This window comes from Canis lupus, chromosome 11 (assembly GCF_011100685.1).
Source record: "Canis lupus familiaris isolate Mischka breed German Shepherd chromosome 11, alternate assembly UU_Cfam_GSD_1.0, whole genome shotgun sequence".
Lineage (NCBI taxonomy): Eukaryota > Metazoa > Chordata > Mammalia > Carnivora > Canidae > Canis > Canis lupus.
In genome coordinates, this window is record NC_049232.1 from 51,524,283 (window position 1) to 51,545,009 (window position 20,727).

General features: G+C 50.5%; 2 protein-coding genes across 4 annotated transcripts; both read right to left on the minus strand.

Annotated features, from left to right (window-relative positions):
- Positions 1-46: 46 nt before the first annotated feature.
- Positions 47-6,136, minus strand: DCTN3 (dynactin subunit 3). 2 transcript variants are annotated; one of them, XM_038552671.1, is made up of 7 exons: positions 5,979-6,136; positions 4,636-4,720; positions 3,892-3,978; positions 2,249-2,329; positions 1,220-1,278; positions 551-610; positions 47-361 (listed from the first exon to the last, which is right to left on the minus strand). In XM_038552671.1, the coding sequence occupies exons 1-7, from the start codon at positions 6,072-6,074 to the stop codon at positions 272-274; spliced, it is 558 nt and encodes a 185-aa protein (XP_038408599.1). In that variant the 5' UTR covers positions 6,075-6,136; the 3' UTR covers positions 47-271. The 2 variants fall into 2 exon arrangements, with proteins under 2 accessions (XP_038408599.1, XP_038408598.1); XM_038552670.1 differs by having other exon boundaries at positions 2,249-2,332.
- Positions 6,137-6,243: 107 nt separating this feature from the next.
- Positions 6,244-14,058, minus strand: ARID3C (AT-rich interaction domain 3C). 2 transcript variants are annotated; one of them, XM_038552668.1, is made up of 7 exons: positions 13,314-14,058; positions 11,379-11,451; positions 9,395-9,578; positions 8,963-9,252; positions 7,973-8,155; positions 7,674-7,763; positions 6,244-7,211 (listed from the first exon to the last, which is right to left on the minus strand). In XM_038552668.1, exons 1-7 carry the CDS (start codon positions 13,626-13,628, stop codon positions 7,111-7,113), a joined length of 1,236 nt encoding a protein of 411 aa, XP_038408596.1. In that variant the 5' UTR covers positions 13,629-14,058; the 3' UTR covers positions 6,244-7,110. The 2 variants fall into 2 exon arrangements, with proteins under 2 accessions (XP_038408596.1, XP_038408597.1); XM_038552669.1 differs by lacking the exon at positions 7,674-7,763.
- Positions 14,059-20,727: the final 6,669 nt, after the last annotated feature.

The following is a 20,727-nucleotide window of genomic DNA, read 5'->3' on the forward strand; positions in this document are numbered from 1 at the left end:
ACCATCATTCCCATCCTAGACCAGGAAGTTAGCACCACTCCTCCAGTGATTTCTATAGTTTATTGTTACTGGAATAGGACACTAATGTGGGGAGGGGGTGCAAACAGCAAACCTCAAGTAGCCAGACCTCTGACCTCCGAGCCCCACCTGAATGCAGATAGGTAGGTTGTGAATCCAATACAGAGCTGCTTCTGCCCTGTTACAAAGGCAGTTTCACACTTTGCGTCCTGAGCCTTGTCGTCCTGGCCCACCCTGGAATGGGAAGCAGCCATTACTCCTCTGCTGGCTTCACTTGCTTGGCGGCCTCTAGCTGGCAAAGCAGTTCATCCCACTGCACAAATTGCTTGGAGAGAAGCATTGTCTGGTAGCAGGTCAAGGTGAAAACAAGAGCCTGAATGAGGGAGTGGAGAGATTTTATATCTGCCAAAGGGTTGGAGAGGAGGGGAATAGACAGGTTTGCTGGGATGGGATGAGACAGAGCTGGAGAAAGAACAAAATGACAGGGCTTTGGAGAGCATTTCTTAGGGGACTGGCTGAGCAGAAAGGATACAGTCTTGTTGTATTCCTCCAGGAGAGCCTTGGACTCCTCAGTGACCTCCACACACTGGTCCTATGGGGCCAACATATGGCAGAGAAAGAAGCTGGATAAAGACCCCACTTCCCATTAACTTTTCTACCTTATCAAGGACCCTCACTCCCCATAAAGCCTAGAAAAAGTAGTATTTAACTCCAGAGCCAAATGGAACAAATTTCTAACGGGGCACTTTCAGGCTCCAGGATAGGGACCCCAACAGCAGTCCTTTTTTTTTTTTTTGAGCCCAACAGCAGTCCTAAGGGGGAATGGATCATATATTTAAGGAAACATTCCTGCTTGTATATGTCCTCTCTCCTGTCCCCTGTATCTGAATCCTCTTTGAACTTTAATCTTAGGCCTCAGAATAGTCAAAACAAACAAACAAAAAAACCCAGCTCCTGTACCCATAGCCAAGGACACACCATCCCCAGAAATTCCTGGGTACCTCCCATCATCAACCTTCTGGTGTCTCAGAATAGTCCTACTCAGAGAGCCAAGAGATGGAAGATAAAGGATTAACCTTCAAGTTTCCCCTGGAGTTGACATGAGGGTAGCCTGAGGCTGCTTTCGCAGGTGGCAGGGGTGGGGACTAGGAGCCTCACCACTTCTACTTTCCCCTCCAGTCCTCTCCCCTCCCTCCCATACCTGCTGCTGGATGTGGATCTGGGCCAAGCGCTGCAGGCGGGCAGCATGCTCAGGAACGGCTGTAAAACACAATACGCATTGCCTGATGATGCTTGTGCCTTCCCCCGGGACTGCTCAATAGTCTATTAGGTCTTCAGCAGGATTAAAGTATTGAGTGGAGAAGCTAAGCAAACGCCAGGCTTCATCGACCACTGCAGCTAAAGGTGGTGAGGCTCCCTGCCCACCCCAGTTACTCTAGGACCCAGACGGGGCAAAGATACAGGCCCCTAGGAGAAAACAAAGCCTTGAGGTCCCCAGAGTTGTCCCTGCCCATGGCCCTCCTTTCCCACCCAGTGCTGTAAGCAGGGTGAAGTAAAGAAACCTTTGCCTATCATGGGATCTGTCGCTTTGCTCTCAGCCCAGTGGGACTAGGTCTGCCTGGAAGACAGAGTCTGAGGTGGGCTGAGGATGAATGCCAGGTTCCTAAGCTGGACACCTGGATCCCAACACCCAGAGCCCTGGCCACCATGCTGGGCCCACAGCTTAAGTGTGTCAGACCCTCAGCAGATAGCTGATCAGGGGTAGGGAGGGGGAACTGGGAAAAAAATACCTCCGGAGACAGACAAGATGGATATCTGGATTCAATTAAAGTCACTGTCTGCTTGTCAAAACTCAGGCCCAGGAAATGCTTTCAACAGTGCAGTGGGAAGAATTTACAGACATTCACATGCCTGGTGGGAACTCTTACAGTAAAATCTGGGCTACACAGCACCCTGCAGAACAGATGCTGAGGAGTGAGGAAGAAGGTAGAAGGGGTACCCAGAGTTGGGGGTTGCTGGACTTACACTAGTATCCTTAGGTCCAAACTGTCTGAGGTTCTGAAAACTGAATTCTGCTCTGGAAATTTTACTCCCATTGTGGGTGACAGGATAAGGGTAAAGAAAAGGAGCAGACTTAGCTTGAACCCAGGTAATTTAAAGCACAGGGAAGACTTGTCCATCCATCCACCTCCCCAAGCAGAATAGTAGAGCTATAACCCCACATAAGTACCTTTGATGTGAGCGCTGTCCAGCATGGGCACCAAGGCCTCTACCTGCTCCAGGAGTGCAATCTGGGATAAGATAAACTGCTCTTCTGAGGCATAAACAGACAAGATAGTGGCAGTGAGGCAAGCGTAGGCACTGCTATTCCTATACAAGGGGCTAAGAACCTACCAGGAGACATGGCTGAGTCATGGAGCATGGAGCAGCTATTCTGCTCATTCCCCCATTCTGCCCCCACCTCTCCTAGATGCCTCTGGTATGACGCTTCTTGAGGCCAAGAAGCCTCTAAGTTTCTCCAAATCCCACCTTTCTTAACATTGTAACCCTAAGGCCTCTTACTCTAGCCTCCTATCAACAAACTCAGTGAGCCCTTCTGACGCCATCCTTCAGACCTAGGTCTCCACACCCAAAGCCTTCTGAGAAGGTATGAAAGAGGAGACATGTGACAGACTATCAGGCAGGTTCTGCTCACTGGCCCTGAGAGACAGCGATAATTACAAGCTTCTAGAGAGCTGGGACAGTACTAGCAGAGCCCAATGAAAAGAGCAGGCACTGGACTGGACCTTGCATGGGTGATTACAATGACTGCAGGGAGTGGGAAGCATATTGCAGGAGGGATCACTGTTAATGTCAAATATTTGGAGGCAAGAATGCTTTTTAATTCACATAGGAAAAATAATTCAACTGACTGACCTGGTGTAAAGAGAACACAGGAAACAACTGCATGGGAAGGTAGACCTATAGACTAGAAGGCTCTGAATGGTAGGCTAAGGAATTAGGATTTTATCCTAGCAAGGAGAGAGATGGAGATGCTGAGATTCCAAAGTAGACAAAGTAGCATGTTGGAGATGTGTTTGGGGAGGAGGATACTGGATCACATGCAAGAAGGGAAAGCCTAGGGTCAGGAAGAGAACTTAGGAGACTGCAACTATTCACATATGAGGGGACAGACACTGAGGCAGTAGCCAGGGAGGGATGGAGAGGCTGGACTCCAGAGTCAGTGTAGGAGAAGATATCCTGAACTTGGGTACCTGAGCCACGGCAATGGTTCAGGAATGTTCTGGTTCACCACCGTTACCTGACACCAAGGATGGTCTGGATCACAGTAGATGATCAATCATTAAACATCTTTTGAATGAATGAACAAACACAGGTACTTGGCAAACCCTACCTCATGGAGTGGCTGACTAAACTGAGTAGGAGACATTGCCAAGTCAATAGTTCCTGCCGAGAACTTTGAAATCCCAGTGCTTTCTCACATGAAAGAAAAAATGTTGAAATTCATGCCAATATTCTCACCTCTCCCAAAAGCAATGCTCTCTGTTCCCGCCCTTTCCTAGAAGCTCCTCTGTCTAGTGAGCAGAAATTAGGAAGATTCTGAAGGAAAATCATAGAGACAGACCTTTGATAGAACACTGAAGTAGTTCCCACTGCTATTGGCACCATGGCCTGCAACTGGCTCAGAATTATACCACACCCAAGGCCTACCAGAAGACCACAGGATGACCTCAGTCCTTAGCCCAGGGCTAGACCAGAATTCCAGACAGAAGCTGTATCCATGAGAGGACTGGCAGGGAGGCCATCTCTGTGCCCAACTCCCCCCACAATCCATAATCCCCAGATGCATGTACACACATTGTCCAGCATTACCTGCTAATATAAACTGCAGCTTAGAGGCATCAGGTATGGCAATGCGGTCAATATACTCAGGATCCAGGTATTTGATCAGGTCTTCAACTAGAAAAGAAGCAAGATGGAAAAATGGAATGGGGCTGAGGAGGGGGGAATCTTATGAAGGATATTAGTGGTCAACCTTGGGGAGAGCCTTGAGTGAGGAGGTAACACCCAGTGTCCATCAGCAGGCCTCCATCAGGCCCCACTTCCCCGTCTCTCCCCTCTGACCACCTCCTGGCTAACCTCAGCATTTATAGCTGGGAACACAATTGCTCCACCATCTTGGGGCCCTCAGCATACCCAATGACCTATCTTCACAAAAGGTGGAAAGTCCCTGCCTCTCAGTGACACCAAGACAAGCCAGAGCTTTTTCTGATTTTTTAGGTTGCTTGCTTTGACATAATCAAAAAGGTATGGCTGGAAAAGCCTGGGGCTCTCAGTGCCTAATTTCTTTTCTGCCTTTGAAAATCCCATACCTCTCCTCTCTACTTCACCAAGAGGACCTCTGATGCAGAGCTCTTATCCCACAACTTAGGACACTGTCATGGGCTTGGAGTTTAAGCACAACACCCCACTTCACCATTTTAGCAGGGAAACATCTTCAAATTCTATCCCCATAGGGTGATTCCAGTGACCTACTGGGCTGGAGGGCAATGGCCAAGTCCCAGGAAGCATAGGCATGGGAAGGCAAGCAGGCAGGCACCCTATGGAATCACTTACTCTTTTTGTACAGAATCTTCACCCTCTCCCTCTTGCTGGCAATGTTCCCCAAAGCCACCTGTACCTTGACTAGGCCATCAGCCACCTGTAAAGGGATTGAAAGTTAATCTCAAGATTCACCTCTTGACTCAAGGCTTGAAAGAGGTAAAGAACCCTCATTCTCTTAGATTCCAAATCTCCTTGTCCCAACAAAGTAGGTTGGCCCCTTCCTCTTGTATTAAAGGAGATGCAACCCCACCTTCTAGGAATCCTCAGTGTGAAGGGGAAGATAATCATGTAGTCCTTGGGAAATTTCAAGTCTGATTGAGGAGGTAATTAACTATATTAAAGTCCATAGGGCATTAGCATATCCTATATATTCACCGGTTTCTATCTCTCTGGCTGAACCTACCTAGGCTTTAGGCGTTGATGGTGAGAAATTCCAATATTAAATGGTCAAACAGAGGGAGGGGCTATGGGAGTGAATGATCTCACCCAGGTTTTAGAATGCAGGGTGAGGAATGCCAATACTCAAGGGTCAAATATATGGAGAGGCAAATAGGACTAAGCAGCAACAGCCATAGAGGTAGGAGAAAACAAGGATTTAGTGTCAGAGATGTCAAAGGGAGCGAATGTTTTGAGAAATCAGTTCTCAAATGGGGCACAATCTTCCAGTGACAACTAACTCCACAACAAATGTACAAGAAGACATCATTACCTCTGATGCACTTACTCCAGGGTATGCCTGACACTCCACCTTCAGTAAAAGGTCTTCCAATAGTAAAAAGGGGATTAGGGGGCAGGGGTTGGGAGAACTAAGCTTCGCAGTTGGCGAAATTCAGTCATTGGTGTGAAGGAGTGCTGGTCCATATCTAAACACCAGGTATCCAACCCCTTTCCCTCCTAATCCTGGCTTTCAGACCTCACCTCCCATCCCTGGAACCACCCTTATCCACCTTTGCCCTGACTCCTCTGGCTTCCCATGGACCTCTTTCTGTACAATATTTAGCAATTAACTATGCAGGGCTCCAAGACAGCCCTTCCATTGTGGACTTCAGCTCTTACTGAAACTCTTAGCTTCTCCAGTGTGTCAGGTCTCCCCAGCTAGCCCGCAAAAACAGAGGCGGAGTCTTAGTCACAGTTCACACTAGGCCCATCGCAATCGGTCCTAACAACCCGCAGTGCCCTCCATGGAAATGGACCCCGAGGGTCATATAAGCTCCGGAAGGTTTCGAACCTTTGTTATTTCAAAGGCCAGGCTGCAGGCGATGAGACTGGAGCGGTTGCATCCATCCTGAGGACCATGCCAGTAGACCGCTCTTGCTCGGCCCCAGAAAGAGAGCACCGGATCCTAGATCGCTCACCTTCCGCGAGCCGCGCGGCCCGCCCGACCCGTACACCCAGCGCTCCAGTTCCTCCACACGGGCCTGTAGCCGCTGCACATCGGTCACAGCCGCCATGGCTACTGCCGCCCCGCGATAGCCGGGGAACAGCCAGAGGGCGGGACATCCGGCCAAATGGAGAAGGCTGGCTAATCCGAGTGCGCGGGCGGACCTCAGTACGGGAAGTGACGTCACGATTCAACCGTCCGATGCCGGAAGTGGCCGGCGGGGCCTGTGAAAGGTGTCAAAAGCTGTGTGGGCGGTTACCTAGACAACAGCTACCAGTCAAGCCCCACCCTTGCTTTCAGCTCCTGCTTACCTTTCTTCTAATTCCAGGGAACCAGAGAGGTTTCCCACCCCATCCCCCGAGATTGCCCATATAAATACACCTATTATTTAAGGATTGGTCCATTCCCATGGATTAGTAGGAGACTCCTTGAAATCTCATAATCTTTAGCCGTCTTCTAAGGTTCAAGCGATTAAATGTCTTGTCCAAGGCCACTCCACACTCTAGTAGCAGAATCAGGATTTGAACTCAGGCAGTCTGATTCAAGAAACCCAGCCCCTCTACCTTCATGGAACTTTACTATTCTGTCTTCCCTTCTGAAAACCCCTGGCCCAACACAGCCTGTGTATACCAGTAATTCCTCCCCAACCCCAGACCCAAACAAAAAGAAGAGTAGGCACTAGAGAGGGAGGGACTGCAGCTTTATTATGCAGATGTGACCTGAGGATCGACTCCTTCACAACACCCAACCTAACCCTTCACATGGCTTCTGAAGAGAAGCAGGTCTGATCTGAAGAGGTGGGGTCCTAGAGATGACATTGACACAGGGAGGCACATGAGGAGATGATGAGGGTTACTGGGTCAGAACTCTTTGGTAGATGCTGCTGGGGTTGGCCAGGGAGGAGGTGCTCTCCCGTTACAATGAGGTAGATGTAACATCAAAAGAAAACTCTTTGGCTTCAAGTCTACATGGCATGGTGGGTAAGGGATCCTCTCCCAAGGCTGGGTCCTAGAGTGGGCAGCCTGGAAGAATCAAGTTGTGGGGGATGTCTCCTCCCCCCAACCCTCAGCATTGGGGCCAGGACTCTTTATTCCAAGTGGGAGTTCTCAGGGTGAGGTGCTGGAAGGGGGCCCTGTAGGGAGAGGAGGTGCAGGGTTGGTTGGGCCCTGGGAAGCTGGCACAGACTGGCGACGGGCAAACAGGACACCTGACAAAGGGGTGAAGAGATGGTGGAGGGAAAGCACAGGCAGGAGGTGGGTAGGCACAGAAACAAAAGAGGAAAACAAAAGTCAATGCTCTGATTGTTAGAACACCCCTCACATATCCCTGCCACAAACCAATGAGGACAAGCCCCTTAGGTCAGTGGAGACACCTATGCCAATATAGATACCCTCAAACAGGTAAACAAGAAGTATTTACATTAGTACATAGGCCCATGACAAGGCAGACATCCCATGGTACCCATGCCAGAGAGGTCATGCCTTAGACCCCATGCCATTGTAGACACCCCTTTAACCCATGCCATTGTAGCAAATCCCCTGAACCCCACATTATCCATGCAACTTTGGATATCTCTGAGCCTCATGCTAGCTGAGTAAATCTAAAATCCCCATGCCAGAGCAAATACCCCTGACCTCATGCCAGTATAGACAGCCTGCAGTACCCATACCAGTGTAGACTACCCCGTTGATCTCTAGGGCCATGTTGATACTGCTGATACCACTTCCTGCCAGATTGAGAGGCCCATCCAGCCGCTCTTCTGTCCAGGAGGGGCAGGGAGTCACATTTGGGAGAATCAGACTTCAGACTTTTAAGCTCCCCCCTCCATCCTTATAGATAGCCCCCGTTCCACTTCAGCCCAACATCTATAATCACACAGTTGTCTATAGTGGAATCTTTATGCCCCACCTCCAACACCTATGTCCTCCCTCAGTGCACAGGCCCAAAGCCCTCTCAGCCCTTTCTCACCCCTCAGAGGAACCTTGCCACGGGGCAGGAAACTGGGGGGAGCTCCAGGTCGAGGTGGATCCATGTGCCCCATCAGCACAGCCCTCTTCTCTGGGGGCTCCTCTGGTGCCAATTTCTCCCTTGTAGGCCCCAAAGCCAGGCCCACAGGCAGTGCCAGTCGAGGGGCTGGAATTCCACTTTCCTCTGGAAGAAAATGTCATTCAGCTCTCCTAGACCAACCAACTCAGCCTCTGTCTTTGGTTCTCCTCCCAGGCTTGGGACAAATGGAGGTCACCCAAGCTCAAGCACTGAGTTTGATCCCCACCCCACCCCCCAATCTAGAGTCTCAGCTTTGAGGCTCTGAAGCTGGAAAGCTCAAAGGGGATATATATATATATATATATATATATATATATATATGTCCAAGATAATGTGGGGCTTATCCTTGTTCTTAGCTATTAAATAATACAGCTCACAGGAGGCAAAAACTACATGCAAATAGAAGCCCTGCACAGACAGATGTGGAATGGAGCTCTTCTGGATAAAGGACCTTTTCCTGGGGCACCTGGGAGGCTCAGTAGTTGAGCGTCTGCCTTTGGCTCAGGTCCTGATTCTGGGGTCCTGGGATGAAGTCCCGCATCAGGTTCCCTGCGGGGAGCCTGCTTCTCCCTTTGCCTGTGTCTCTACCTCTCTCTGTGTGTCTCTCATGAACAAATAAATAAAACCTTTACAAAACAAAACAAAACAAGGACCTTTTCCTGAGCTTCAGGCCCACACCTCAGTAACCCGTACCGCAAACCTCCCACGACTTCACTGACTCCAAACCTCAGTACCCCTAAACCTGAGCGGTCAGCAAACCGCAGTGCCCTGTCAGTCCTTACTGCTCCGGCTGCCTGCAGACCTCCATGTCTCCCAGACTTCTGGGTCGCCACATTTTAATGTTCTCTATATCTCGGCGCACCCCTAGTAGGTCTCAGAGATGCCCAAACCTCAACCCCTCTCCCCTCACACCTTTCTTAATGGGGCTCCGGCTGAGCTGCGCGCAGGCGTGCGCCGGTAGGCCGGAGGCGGAGCCGGGGGCAGGGCGGGGGCTGGGCGTGGGCGCGGGCGCTGCGGCTCCAGGAGTGGAGATTTGGCCGGGAGGTCCCCGAGGGGTAGGGCCGGCTAAGCCGTACAGCGGGGCGGCGGTATAAGCCTGACGACGGCCCTCGCGCCGGTTGCTGTCGATGGCTGCCTGGAGCTCCCCCGGGGAGCTGAGAGCCCGCGTCTCGCACTCGTAGGGGTACAGGTACTTCATGTACCTAGGAGCAGACGACGAGGCGGGGTGGGTGGGAGGCTGGGCCCAGCCCACGGGGCCCACAACGAAACGTCCGCCCCTGGGCCCTCCAAACCCTGCAGCCCCCTCCCGCGCCTTCCCCCCTTTGCTCGCGAGCCTGGCCTCACTGGGTGCGTAGAGTGAAGGCTGCCGACGTGATGGTGGTGGGCAGGCTGAGGCCGCGCGTGACCTCCCTCCACACCTTGCGGTTGATGACTTCCACCAGGCCACCTTTGGCGGTCACCAGGCGAAAGAGCGCGTACAGGTCCAGCACCTGCTTCGCCATGATGGGCACGCGGTTCACTGGCGTCCCTGGTGGGAGGTGGGCAGAGAGTCAGGACACTAAGACCAAGACCCTGTCTGCGGACATCCTCAAGGACTGAAAGAATTGGCTGCCTGGAAGAGGCCAGGGTACAGGGCGGGACCTCTGAGAAAAGGGAAGAGGGTGGGATGGGGAGGTGGGATTCCAGGCAGAGCCCATAGAGCCGCCAAGCCCTATATTGTAGCAGGAAGGACAGGAAGCTGGATCAGAAGTCGGCAAACTTCCATAAAGGCCCAGGCGGTAAATAGCATTGGCTTTGAGGGACAAACCGCCTCTGTCCCAGCTACTCCACTCTGCCATTTAGCTTGAAAGCAGGTATAGAAGATGTTTAAAGCAATGGGCCCGGCTGTGTTACAATAAAAACTTTATTTACAGACTCTGAAATTCAAATTTCACATGTCCTGAAATGTGGTCTTTTAATTTCTTTCCACTATTTAAAAATGTAAAGACCATTCTTATCTCGAAGGTGGCTAGATTTGGCCAGCCGGCTGCAGGCTTTAGTTTGCAGACCCCTGGGGTAGACCGTAGTAAGGACTTCCCGACAATGCTGAAGAGCTGGACTCCCCTAAGCAGCGGCCCGCGGGATGGCTGCCCGAGACCGGGGATGGCGGATGGGAGAAGCAGCAGCCCCCGCCTCGCCAACTCCGCAGCTCACGCCGCCCCCGCTGGCCAGTCCTGACAAAGGGGCCTGTCTGCGCTGAGCGATGGGCCCCAGTTAATTCCTTACCGATCCCGTCCCCTTCCGCCGCCGCCTTTGGACCCGAACAATTAGCTGCGGCCTGATTAATGGGGGGAAATTATCGGTCCCGCGGGACCTCCTCCCCCAGCAGAGGGAGCTGAGGGAGGCAGGGACCAGAGGGAGGCAGAGCCCCCGGCTTGAGGGTGATGGAGGGAATGCTGGGACCTGCCCAGACCCCCGACCCCACTTCCCCAGGGGAGGGGAGACCTCGAGGAAGGAGAGGGAGGGGACCCTGGAACCAAAATGACTGGGCCTTCTGAGAAGCAAAAAGACGGGGTCCTCACGGAGAGTCCCTGGTTAGAAAGGATCCCAAAAGGGGTGCTGGGCCTGCAGTGGGAGCCTGCGGGACTTTGACCAGCAGCTGCACTAAGGGAGGGGGGTGCAGTGCAGCTAGTTAATTAGTGGCTTATCAGGCCAAGCTCCGAGTGAGTTAATTAGCTTTGTAGAGAGAGATAATGAGTCAGTCTTTGGACCCATGAATCTGGGGAGAAGCCTAAGTGATGGACTGCCACCCACCCGGATCTCCTCCTGGATCCTTGCATTTTCTTCTAGCTCTGAGATTCCTGGAAAGGAATTCTTCCTCCTCCACAACCCCAACTCATATGGTCCCCAGCCTACCCCCTTGAGAAGTCCTTCCTTCAGTCTAATCCCAGTCCTTCCTGCTGTGGAGCACCTGGGTGTCCCCTACCTAAAGCAAAGGGAAGCTGAAGAGAGACAAGGCTGGACGAAAGGCCACTGAGAGAGGAACAAGGTATTCCCAGCCCCCCAATCCTGGGAACCCCCTCCCCAGGCCAGCCCCCCACTAGTTCCCCCTCCCACCCTCCCAATTGATCCCACACTCATTAACCTGCCAGTGGGCTGGCCACTAATTAATCCCTGGGTGGAGGAGGGGGGCAAGGTCAGAGGTTAAAGACGCTATTGAGGGCCCAAAGGATAGGTGTTGCCAAGCTCAGGCCTCTGCAGAGAGGACCCAACCTAGGGACTAAACCCTGGGGTCTCCCTTCCTCAAAACTGGTAGTTGCGGGTCCTTCCCTTACATCATCCCACTCACCCCTCTTCTGCATGAAGCTAAACAGGTCATCCAGAAATTCCTTCCTCTTGGGGTCTGCATCAAGCTCGTACAGCTGGGGAAGGACTGAGATCATTTTTCAGCTCCACTGACTCCCCTCCTCCCCCTGGGATCCCAACTCAGGTTACATCCTGAATTAAGGGTTATCAGCTGAAGGGGTGAGTAGGGTCTGAAATGTGGACTCCCTGGCATTAGACTCTTTCCCTGTGAGGGCAGGTAAGGGCATTTTTTTTCTAATAATCACAGAGACCCTCCACTGGCCAGGGGTGCCCTGGGAAGCTCAAACCATCCCTCTGAGGAATAGGGGATGAAAGGAAGCTTAGGAGGCTCTCAGCCTGCCCTCCAGGGCATGCACAGAGCCTCAAGGAGTACATCAGGCTGGGACCACTACTACACTGAGCAAACTGACAGATGTCCCTGAGGCACTCATTCACTCTAGTTCATTCCTACAAAGGTTTACTTTTCACATCTCTGTGTACCAGGGCTGGGGATGAGGGCCAGAGATGCCTCTAACCCATCCCTCAGGCAGAATGGATACTCAGAAGCTCCTGTACTGAAACCTGGGGCCCCTCAGCCTACCTTCTGGTCTATCTCTTTCTAGGGAAAGTAACCTGTCCACACAGAGGCTGCCAGAGAGGTAATGGCCCTGCACAGCCAGGACCTATGGGGCCAGAACTTGAAAGGCCCTGAGGTCATCCCAACTATTTCCAGTCACTTGGAGCCCTATCTCCAGTATCACCTCCTAAATACAACCCAGGAGAAACAATTCCTAGAGTAACAGTCGTTTACCCAGAATAACAATCCCTGAGCAACACCAGTAGGTAACAACACTCCATTCCCCAGTAAGAACTCTCAGAATAAAAAACCACCTATCAGTAGCAAATCCCAGAGATCCACTTTAGACCTGCACTCTCACAAGAACTGAGCCCAAAGTCTTAGATGGATACCCACAAATAACATATATGCTCTCCAAGTAATAACCCCCAGATTTATACCCAGGAGAAACAGTCACTAGAGCCACAGAGCTCTGAATAACTCTCCCAGTTTTACATTAATGCCACAGAGTACTAGCCACAGATGAATACTTCTGGAAAATACCTAAGACCAACATCCTACGAGTAACATCACCAGAATAGCACACCTAGAGTCATAGCCCTTCATAATACCTTCATAGTGACAGCCTGAAGTAGCACCTTAGAATAACCTCCAGATGGGTCCCACAGAGAGGAAGAACCTCAAATTAAGGCTCTATGAGTAAGATCCTGTCATTCTCAGCTGTACAGGAGCCTTTTAGTCACTCTGCGCTGTAGAGGCCATCACAGGCTAGAAACTGCCACCCATAGAACTCCGGCCAGGAGAGGATTTAGATGAGGGCGATAGGACCAGGAAGAGATGAGGGGAGTATGTATCAGTTTGCCAAAGAAGTGGCAACCTCCAGCCTGCTTCCCAAGATGGCAATAGGCAGCCCAGGAAACTCCCACTGGTTGCTGAAATATGACGTTGTGATTTGATGTGTGAGGAGGTAGGGTGAGATGGTTCTGGCACTGGAATCCCCATTCCCCAGACCCTACTCCCTCAAAAGAATTTTTGAAGCTCTTACACTCCTTCCATTTTTCCTTCCAGCCTCACCAAAAGCCTCAAGTCTGTCATGCCTCCATGTTTCTGGGCGTCTCCTGCACCTTTCCGTGTGTGCCTACGCACTTATTTCCACATCTCTCATCTCCTGATGTCTGTTTCTCCCTCCCTGTCACTATCTATCTTTCAGTAGTCCCACTATCTCTTTCCAGACAGGTCTCTGTGTTTCTGTCTTTCCTTCCTGCAGAGGGCAGTGGGGGGTGGGGGGGTTAAGAATCACCTGGCATTGCTTTTGCCCAGAGAGGAGAAAGGGGAGAGGGCCTGACATCGAGGGGGTCCTACCTGCTTGAACTGTTCCTCGTAGGTCCATTCATGGGGATGAGGTCCAGGAGGTTGGCTGGAAGGTGAGCTGGGGCCCCGGGTCCCTGTATGGCTCTCCTCGGTTGCCTCCTCCTCTGCCCCGGCTTCCTCCCCTTCCTCATCCTCTTCAGCATCCTCCTCTTCTTCTGTCCCAACCTCCCCCAAGGCCCCCTCAGGGGCCTGTAGGGTCCGGGGGCCGGGCAAGAGAGGTAGTGGTGGTGGCAGTGGGTGCGGAGGGACCAATGGCCCCACCCCTTGGGCCAGTCGGGCTGCCTGCTGCCTCTGCAGGGCCTCCATTACAGCTTCCAGGCGCAGTCCCCCCGCTTGTGGGGGGGCTGGCACCAGGCGGGGCCCCGAGGAAAGGGCCGCCTGTGGGGGTGGGAATTATGAGTGTTGGGCCCTGCTGTCCCCATAACCCCCAGCACAAGAGGAGGTGGTCATTGATTCAGGGAAGTGTCGGGGGCCATAAGAAAAAAGCAGAAAGATAGCTTTCTCAGAGATGGACAGAGACAGAAGAAGAGAAGAGACAGAAGTAGAAAGAGCAGGAGAGACACGAGCCCAGACCCAAAGAGACAGAAATGAACATTGACAGAGGATAGATAGAGACCAAGCAGATCAGAGAGGGTGACAAGGACGAAGAAACAGAGAAAGGGAGGGGAAGGGGGGAGGAGAGCGCACGAGCGAGATCCAAGGGAGAGACAATGACAGGAGAGATAGAGAAACAGAAAGAGAGATGAGACTGAGAGGCAATGAGAGACAGAGGTGGGGAGAGACAGAGATATCAGGCAGAGATAAGAAGAGAGAGACAGGTGAGGAGAAATGAGATTGATAGAGATACTGGGTAGAGAGGGAAGGTAAGAAAGAGGAGCAAGAGATAAATACAAGACTGGAGTGACAGGCAGACAGAGAGAGGGACAGAGACAGAGGTGGAGAGAGAAATAGTGAGACAGTGGTTGAGAGAGACAAGGAAAGCCCGACGCAGCAGGAGACAGAGACTGAAGAGAGAAGAGATTAGAAAGAAACAAGGCGAGACTGTAAATAGAAACAGGGACAGAGACAGGAAAACAGACGGAGAGACGGGGCAGAGGCGCAGAGGACTCGCACCGAGGAGGCGCGGGAACAGGGCGGCGGGGGCAGAGCCCGGGACCGGCGGGCTGGCTCCCCACACGCCGCGGCCGCACTCACCAGCCTGGCGCGGCCCGGTGCCCCCGGCGTCTCCACGGCGCTCCCTCTGCTCCGCCCGCCTCTCGGGCAGCCCCGTTCTCGGCTCGCTTCCCTGCGCGGGGTCCGCGGCCGTGCGCTCCGGCAGCCGTGCGCTCCTCTGGCCGCGGTGCGCTCACGCGCGGCTCTGCTGGCGGCGGCCGCGGGGGCGGGACCCGAGAGGGGCAGGGCGGGCGGCGGCGCGGGGGAGAGGCCCCGGGGGGCTCTGCCACTCCCAGCCCCCCAACAGGTGTTTCCCCCACCGTACTGCCAGGCTGGGGGGAGGGGGCGCTGGAGAGCTGCCGGGAATCGTTCAAAGGAGAGTGAGGAGTCTAACACCATAGGACTCTGGACCAGGGCCCCACCACACCCACAAGTCGAGCCCCCCAAATCCAGACTCAGAGCTCGGCTCTCACACACATGTGTGAGTGTGTTCGCACCCCGTCACAAGTTCAGGCACACAGCTTGCCCTGTCTCACATACTTTGTCAAGCGGACACTACAGTGCCTGCCGATGGCCTGGGCAGGTTGTAGTCATGAGGGGGATCACTGCAAGATGCTGAGGTGAATGTGGAGGGCCTGCACAGAGCAAAAGCTTCTCCCCCAGCCCAGCCCAAGTGCTGTCCCCACCCGCATGCACATTGCAGCCTGTGCAGTACGTGTCCATGCTGGTGGACTCACACATCTGCATTCACACACTCAGAGGTCTCTGAACTGGTTCCACATCCACAGCAGCAAGGTATGCACACCACACACAGATACATAGTGACACTTTTTTTTTTTTTTTTAATAGCTCTTGTAACCCTCTGGTATGGATATTTTCAAACATATACACAAGAAGAGTGAATGGTATTATGAACCTCTGGTATCCATCACACCTTTCAACAGTGATTATTAGCATTTTGTCAATCTTCACACACATCCTCAACCCTTGTGTGTGTGACTCCACAGTTTGTATCTCCAGATCCCTTCAGCCAACTGCTCCAGGCCCACTCTGCCCCCAGTTATCCCCAGATGCTGAGATGATGTATCGTATATAGGGGCCCTGAATGACAGGCCACAATTTTTTTCTGAGAAACCTGAACCCCACTCCTCTCAAGCACCCTCATACCTTCTCCAGTTCCTTCCTGTGCCCAATGGGATGGACCTACCAAAAGCATGAAGGCCATCCAGAAGAGATTCCAAGTGTGTTAGTGAACAACCTGTATCTGTTGATCTGATACCTGGCATGAGTATGAAACTTGACTATGTCAGATCCCGCACCAGGGACCATCCCCTGACCCCATACCCAGTGGGGCACACTGTTCCCAAGGCCAAGATTCCTCTAGGAAACAAATTCAGGGGTGACTTTGCCTCCTTCCTCCTCCTCCCCCCTCTCCCAATTAGTCCCCTCCTCTCAAACCAGCTTGCCTGGGCCTGGGTCATCAGCTCTTCTCACTTCTCTTCTTGTGGTGGGTGACGCCTCCCTTCTCTTCTTGTCTCTAGCCTCCAAGCTTGTCCTTCGCCCAGACTCCACCGCAGCACCAAGTTCTTGTTCTCTTTGGCCCATCTCTGGCCATACTGAAACCCAGTACTGCTCACATCTTTGGCTAATTCTGGTGTCCTTCTGCTCAAATTTCAGATCTGATAGCCAGTCAAACCCCAGACTTCTCAAGAAGTCTTGGTAATCCAACTGCCTTCTGTACTGATGCCCACCCGCACCCCCCCCCACACAGTTTTGTGTGGTAGGAGTTCTCCTGGGGAGAGTCCTGCCCTCTCCTCTGGACCCAGATGGGAGAATGTGAATGTGCAGAAGCAGACAAACATACCCTAGGGTCTTCGTTCGAAGTAGGACAGAGGGTAGAGCTTTGCAGAACTCCTGTGCCCAGCTTGCTCTCCTTAAAACCCACTCCTCACCACCCCCTGCCTTACTGCTCAGAGAAGAGGAGGTGCCTGGAAACAGATAGATGGTAAGAGTTTTCTTGGAAAGAGAAGAACTGGCTTAGGGAAATTCCAGTTCTGAGAGTTTGAAGATTGCTTTGCAGGGGGTGGAGGACCCAGGCAAAGAATTGGGCAATTACTGACAAAAGGAGTCAATCATCAATCTAGCAGAGTAAATCTGTCTTTGGGGTCTGGGCCAGGAAAGCTACAACTAGGGGAAGTAATAAGCTTGACTGGGACCTGGTTTATCTCTCTCTTCATCTGTGAAGAGGAAAGACTGTCTCTTACACCCTCATTTAGCTCCTATCTGATCCTAAACCTCACAAAGACAAAGATAGACAGATGTAGACCTCTATTCATCCAACACATATTTACTGAGCACCTACTTTATGCTAGACACTTTTGGACATGGGAATAAATAAAACAAAGTCCTTATTATAATGGCGTAATTCCAGTGGGGGAAATACACAGTATATCAGATGGCAATAACTAAAATAGGGAAAATAAATCTGGATTGAAGGGAATAGAAAGGGAAGGATATATGTTACTTATTATCTTGTAACAAATTATACTCAAACTTAGAAAGCTTAAAACAACATTTATTTTCTCACAATTCTGTGGATCAGGAATCCTAGTGTGGCATAGCTGGATGGTTCTGGCTCACCACTTCTTTTTGTTGTTGTTTTTAAAAGATTTTATTTATTTGAGAGAGAGAGCATGAGAGAGCGAGCGAGCGAGCGAGAAAGCACATATGAGCAGGAGGGAAGGGGCAGAGGAAGAAGGAGAAGCAGACTCCCTGCTGGGCAGGGAGCCTGATGCAGAACTCAATCCCAGGACCCTGGGATCATGACCTGAGCCAAAAGTAGACGCTTAACTGGCTGAGCCTACCCAGGTGCCCTGGCTCACCATTTCTCATGAGATTGTAATAAAAATGTTGGCTGTAGCTATAGCTGCATGAAGGCTTGACTGGGATCAGAGGATCCACTTTAAAGATGGCTCATTCACATGGCTGTTGGTAGGAAGTTTTCCCCAGGTGGACCTCTCCATAGGATAGGAGAGTGCCTGAGCGCCCTCTCAACATGGCAGTTGGTTTCCCCCAGTGACCCAAGAGAGACTAAAGAGGCAGCAATGCTTTTCACAATCTGGTTTTAGAAATCACACAAGTCACTTCTGCCATGTGTTGTTAAAATTACATAACTAAGTCCAGCCCACATTCAAAGGGGAGGGAATTAGTCTTCACCTATTAAAGGGAGGAGTATCAATATTTTCATGGAGGTATTTTAAAACTACCACAGAACAGGAAGCAGGGCGGTGGTGCCTTGCTGGCTCAGTTGGCAGAGCATGAGACTTTTTTTAAAAGATTTATTTTATTTGTTTCAGAGAGAGAGAGAACAGAGAGAGGGGCAGAGGGAGAGGGAGAATCTTAAGTAGACTCCCTGCTGAGCATGGAACCTGGACACAGGGTTCAATCTCATGACCATGAGATCATGGCCCAAGACAAAATAGAGTTGAACATTTCACTGACTGAGCACCTAGATACCCCAAAGCATGTGACTCGTGATCTCAGGATTGTGAGTTCGATCCCCATGTTGGGCATGGTACCTATTTAAATAATAAATTAAAACAAACACCTTCCTGTGTCTACAGAAATGTTAAGGGAAGAACCAAGAATTGAAGGAGTATAAAGAGAGCCATAGGCATATCTAAAGAGAAGTACTTCAGCCAGAATAGCAGGTGCAAATATCCTGAGGTGAAAGTTTGCTTGATGTTTCAGATGGAAAGCAAGGAATCCACTGGACTAAAATATGGTAGCCAGGGTAAATGGTCAGATGTTTGGTCATAGGTAACATGGGCCTTAGAGTAGGTTCCTGGAGGCAGAGAAAGGACTAAATGAGATGGAAGCCATGAGAAATGTCTGAGCAGAAGAAAAAACAAACAGGGTGGGGGGATGAGGTGACTGGGTGACAGGCACTAAGGAGGGCACTTGATGGGATGAGCCACTGGGTGTTATACTATATGTTGGCAATTTGAATTTAAATTTAAAAAATTAAAAGAAAATTTATTTTTTTTTTTTTTAAGAAAATTTTTAAAAAAGAAAAAACAAACAAATGTCTGAGCAGGGAGTGGAAGTCTGACTCTGGCTATTGTGTGGAGAATCCTCCACATAGGATATAAATATGTGGATCAATTAGGAAGCTGTTGCAGTGATCCAAGCAAGAGATGATGGCTTGGACGAGGTGGTAGCAGTGGAAGTAGCAAAATGTGGGTAGATTCTGGATATGTTTTATTTTATTTTATTTTATTTTTAAAGATTATATTTATTTATTCGTGAGAGACACAGAGAGAGATAGAGAGAAGCAGACACAGGCAGAGAGAGAAGCAGGCTCCATGCAGGGAGCCTCACGTAGGACTCGATCCTGGGTCTCCTGGATCACACCCTGGGCTGAAGGCGGCGCTTAACTGCTGAGCCACCCAGGCTGCCCAGATTCTGGGTATGTTTTAAAGATAAAACTGGAGATGCCTGGGTGGCTCAGTGGTTGGGCATCTGCCTTCGGCTCAGGGCATGATCCCAGGGTCCGAGATTGAGTCCTGAATCGGGCTTCTTGCAGGGGGCCTGCTTCTCTCTGTGTCTCTGCCTCTCTCTCTCTCTCTCTGTGTGTGTCTCTCATGAATAAATACATAAATAAAATATTAATTAAAAAAAAGATAAAACTGGAGTGCCTGGGTGGCTCAGCTGGTTAAGCATCTGCCTTTGCCTCAGGTCATGATCCTGGGGTCCTGGGATCAAGCCCTGCATCGGGCTCTTTGCTCAGCAGAGAGCTTGCTTCTCCCTCTCCTTCTGCCACTCTCCCCTGCTTGTGCTCTTTCTCTCAAAATATTAAAATAAAATAAAATAAAACTGACAGGATCTGTTGATGGCTTGGATAGTAAATATAAGAATGAAAGGTATCTAAGATGGGACATCTGGCTTGCTCAGTCAGTACGGTATGTGACTCTTGATCTCAGGGTTTTGAGTTCAAGTGCCACAATGGGTGTAGAGATTACTTAAAAATAAAATCTTAAAAACAGAAACAAAAACAAAACAGGTATCCAAGATAACTCTAAGGTTTTTTGCCAGCTGGGTAAATGTAGGTACCCTTAACTCAGACAGTAAAAGCAAGAAGTGCTGGGTTGGGAGAGAAAGCAGTTTACACTGCCATTTTAAGTTTGAGATGCCAGTGAAACAACCAAGTAGAGATGGAGGAAATCAGATATCTAAATCTAAAGTTCAGAGGTGGGCAGCCTCGGTGGCACAGCGGTTTAGCGCCGCCTGCAGCCCAGGGCATGATCCTGGGGACCCTGGATTGAGTCCCACGTTGGGCTCTCTGCATGGACCTGCTTCTCCCTCTGCCTGTGTCTCTGCCTCTCTCTTGCTCTCTGCATCTCTATGAATAAATAAATTTAAAAATCTTGAAACAAACAAACAAACAAACAAACAACTGGCCATCATCTTTGGCCTCATTAAAAAAAAACAAAAAAATGCATTAAAAAAATAAAGCTCAGAGGTTTAGGTTAAGACAAAAACTAAGAGCTGAGACATATAGACAGGCCTCAAGGTCCATCCATATTATTGTAAATGGCAGGTTTCCTTTTTATGGCTGAATAATATTCCACTGCGTGTACCTAGGGACATTCATACATATATACTACATTTTCTTTATCCATTCATCCTTGTGGGAATTATGGTAAGTGAAGTCAGAAGAAGACAAATACTGTGTTCTTACTTATATGTGAACTCTGCAAAAACCCAAACTCATAGAAACAGAGAACAGATTGATAGATGCCAGAGGCAGGGGGTGGGTGGGCATGGGGTTGGGGGTGGGAGTAATGGAGGAATGAAGAAAGGTGGTCCAGAGGCACAAACTTCCAGTTGTAAGATAAATAAGTCCTGGGGATATAATGTAGAGCTTAGTGCTCTAATACTATATTACTTAATAGTATACTAGCATATCAAATACTGCATATAGAATTGGAAAGTTGCCAGGTAGATCTTGAAAGCTCTCACCTGGGCAGCCCGGGTGGCTCAGCGATTTAGCACAGCCTTCAGCCCAAGGCCTGATCCTGGAGACCCAGGATGGAGTCCCACATTGGGCTCCCTGCATGGAGCCTGCTTCTCCCTCTGCCTGTGTCTCTGCCTCTCTGTCTCTCATGAATAAATAAAATAAAATCTTAAGAAAAAAAAAGCTCTCACCTCAAGAGAAAAAGAACTTATAGGCAGCCCGGGTGGCTCAGCAGTT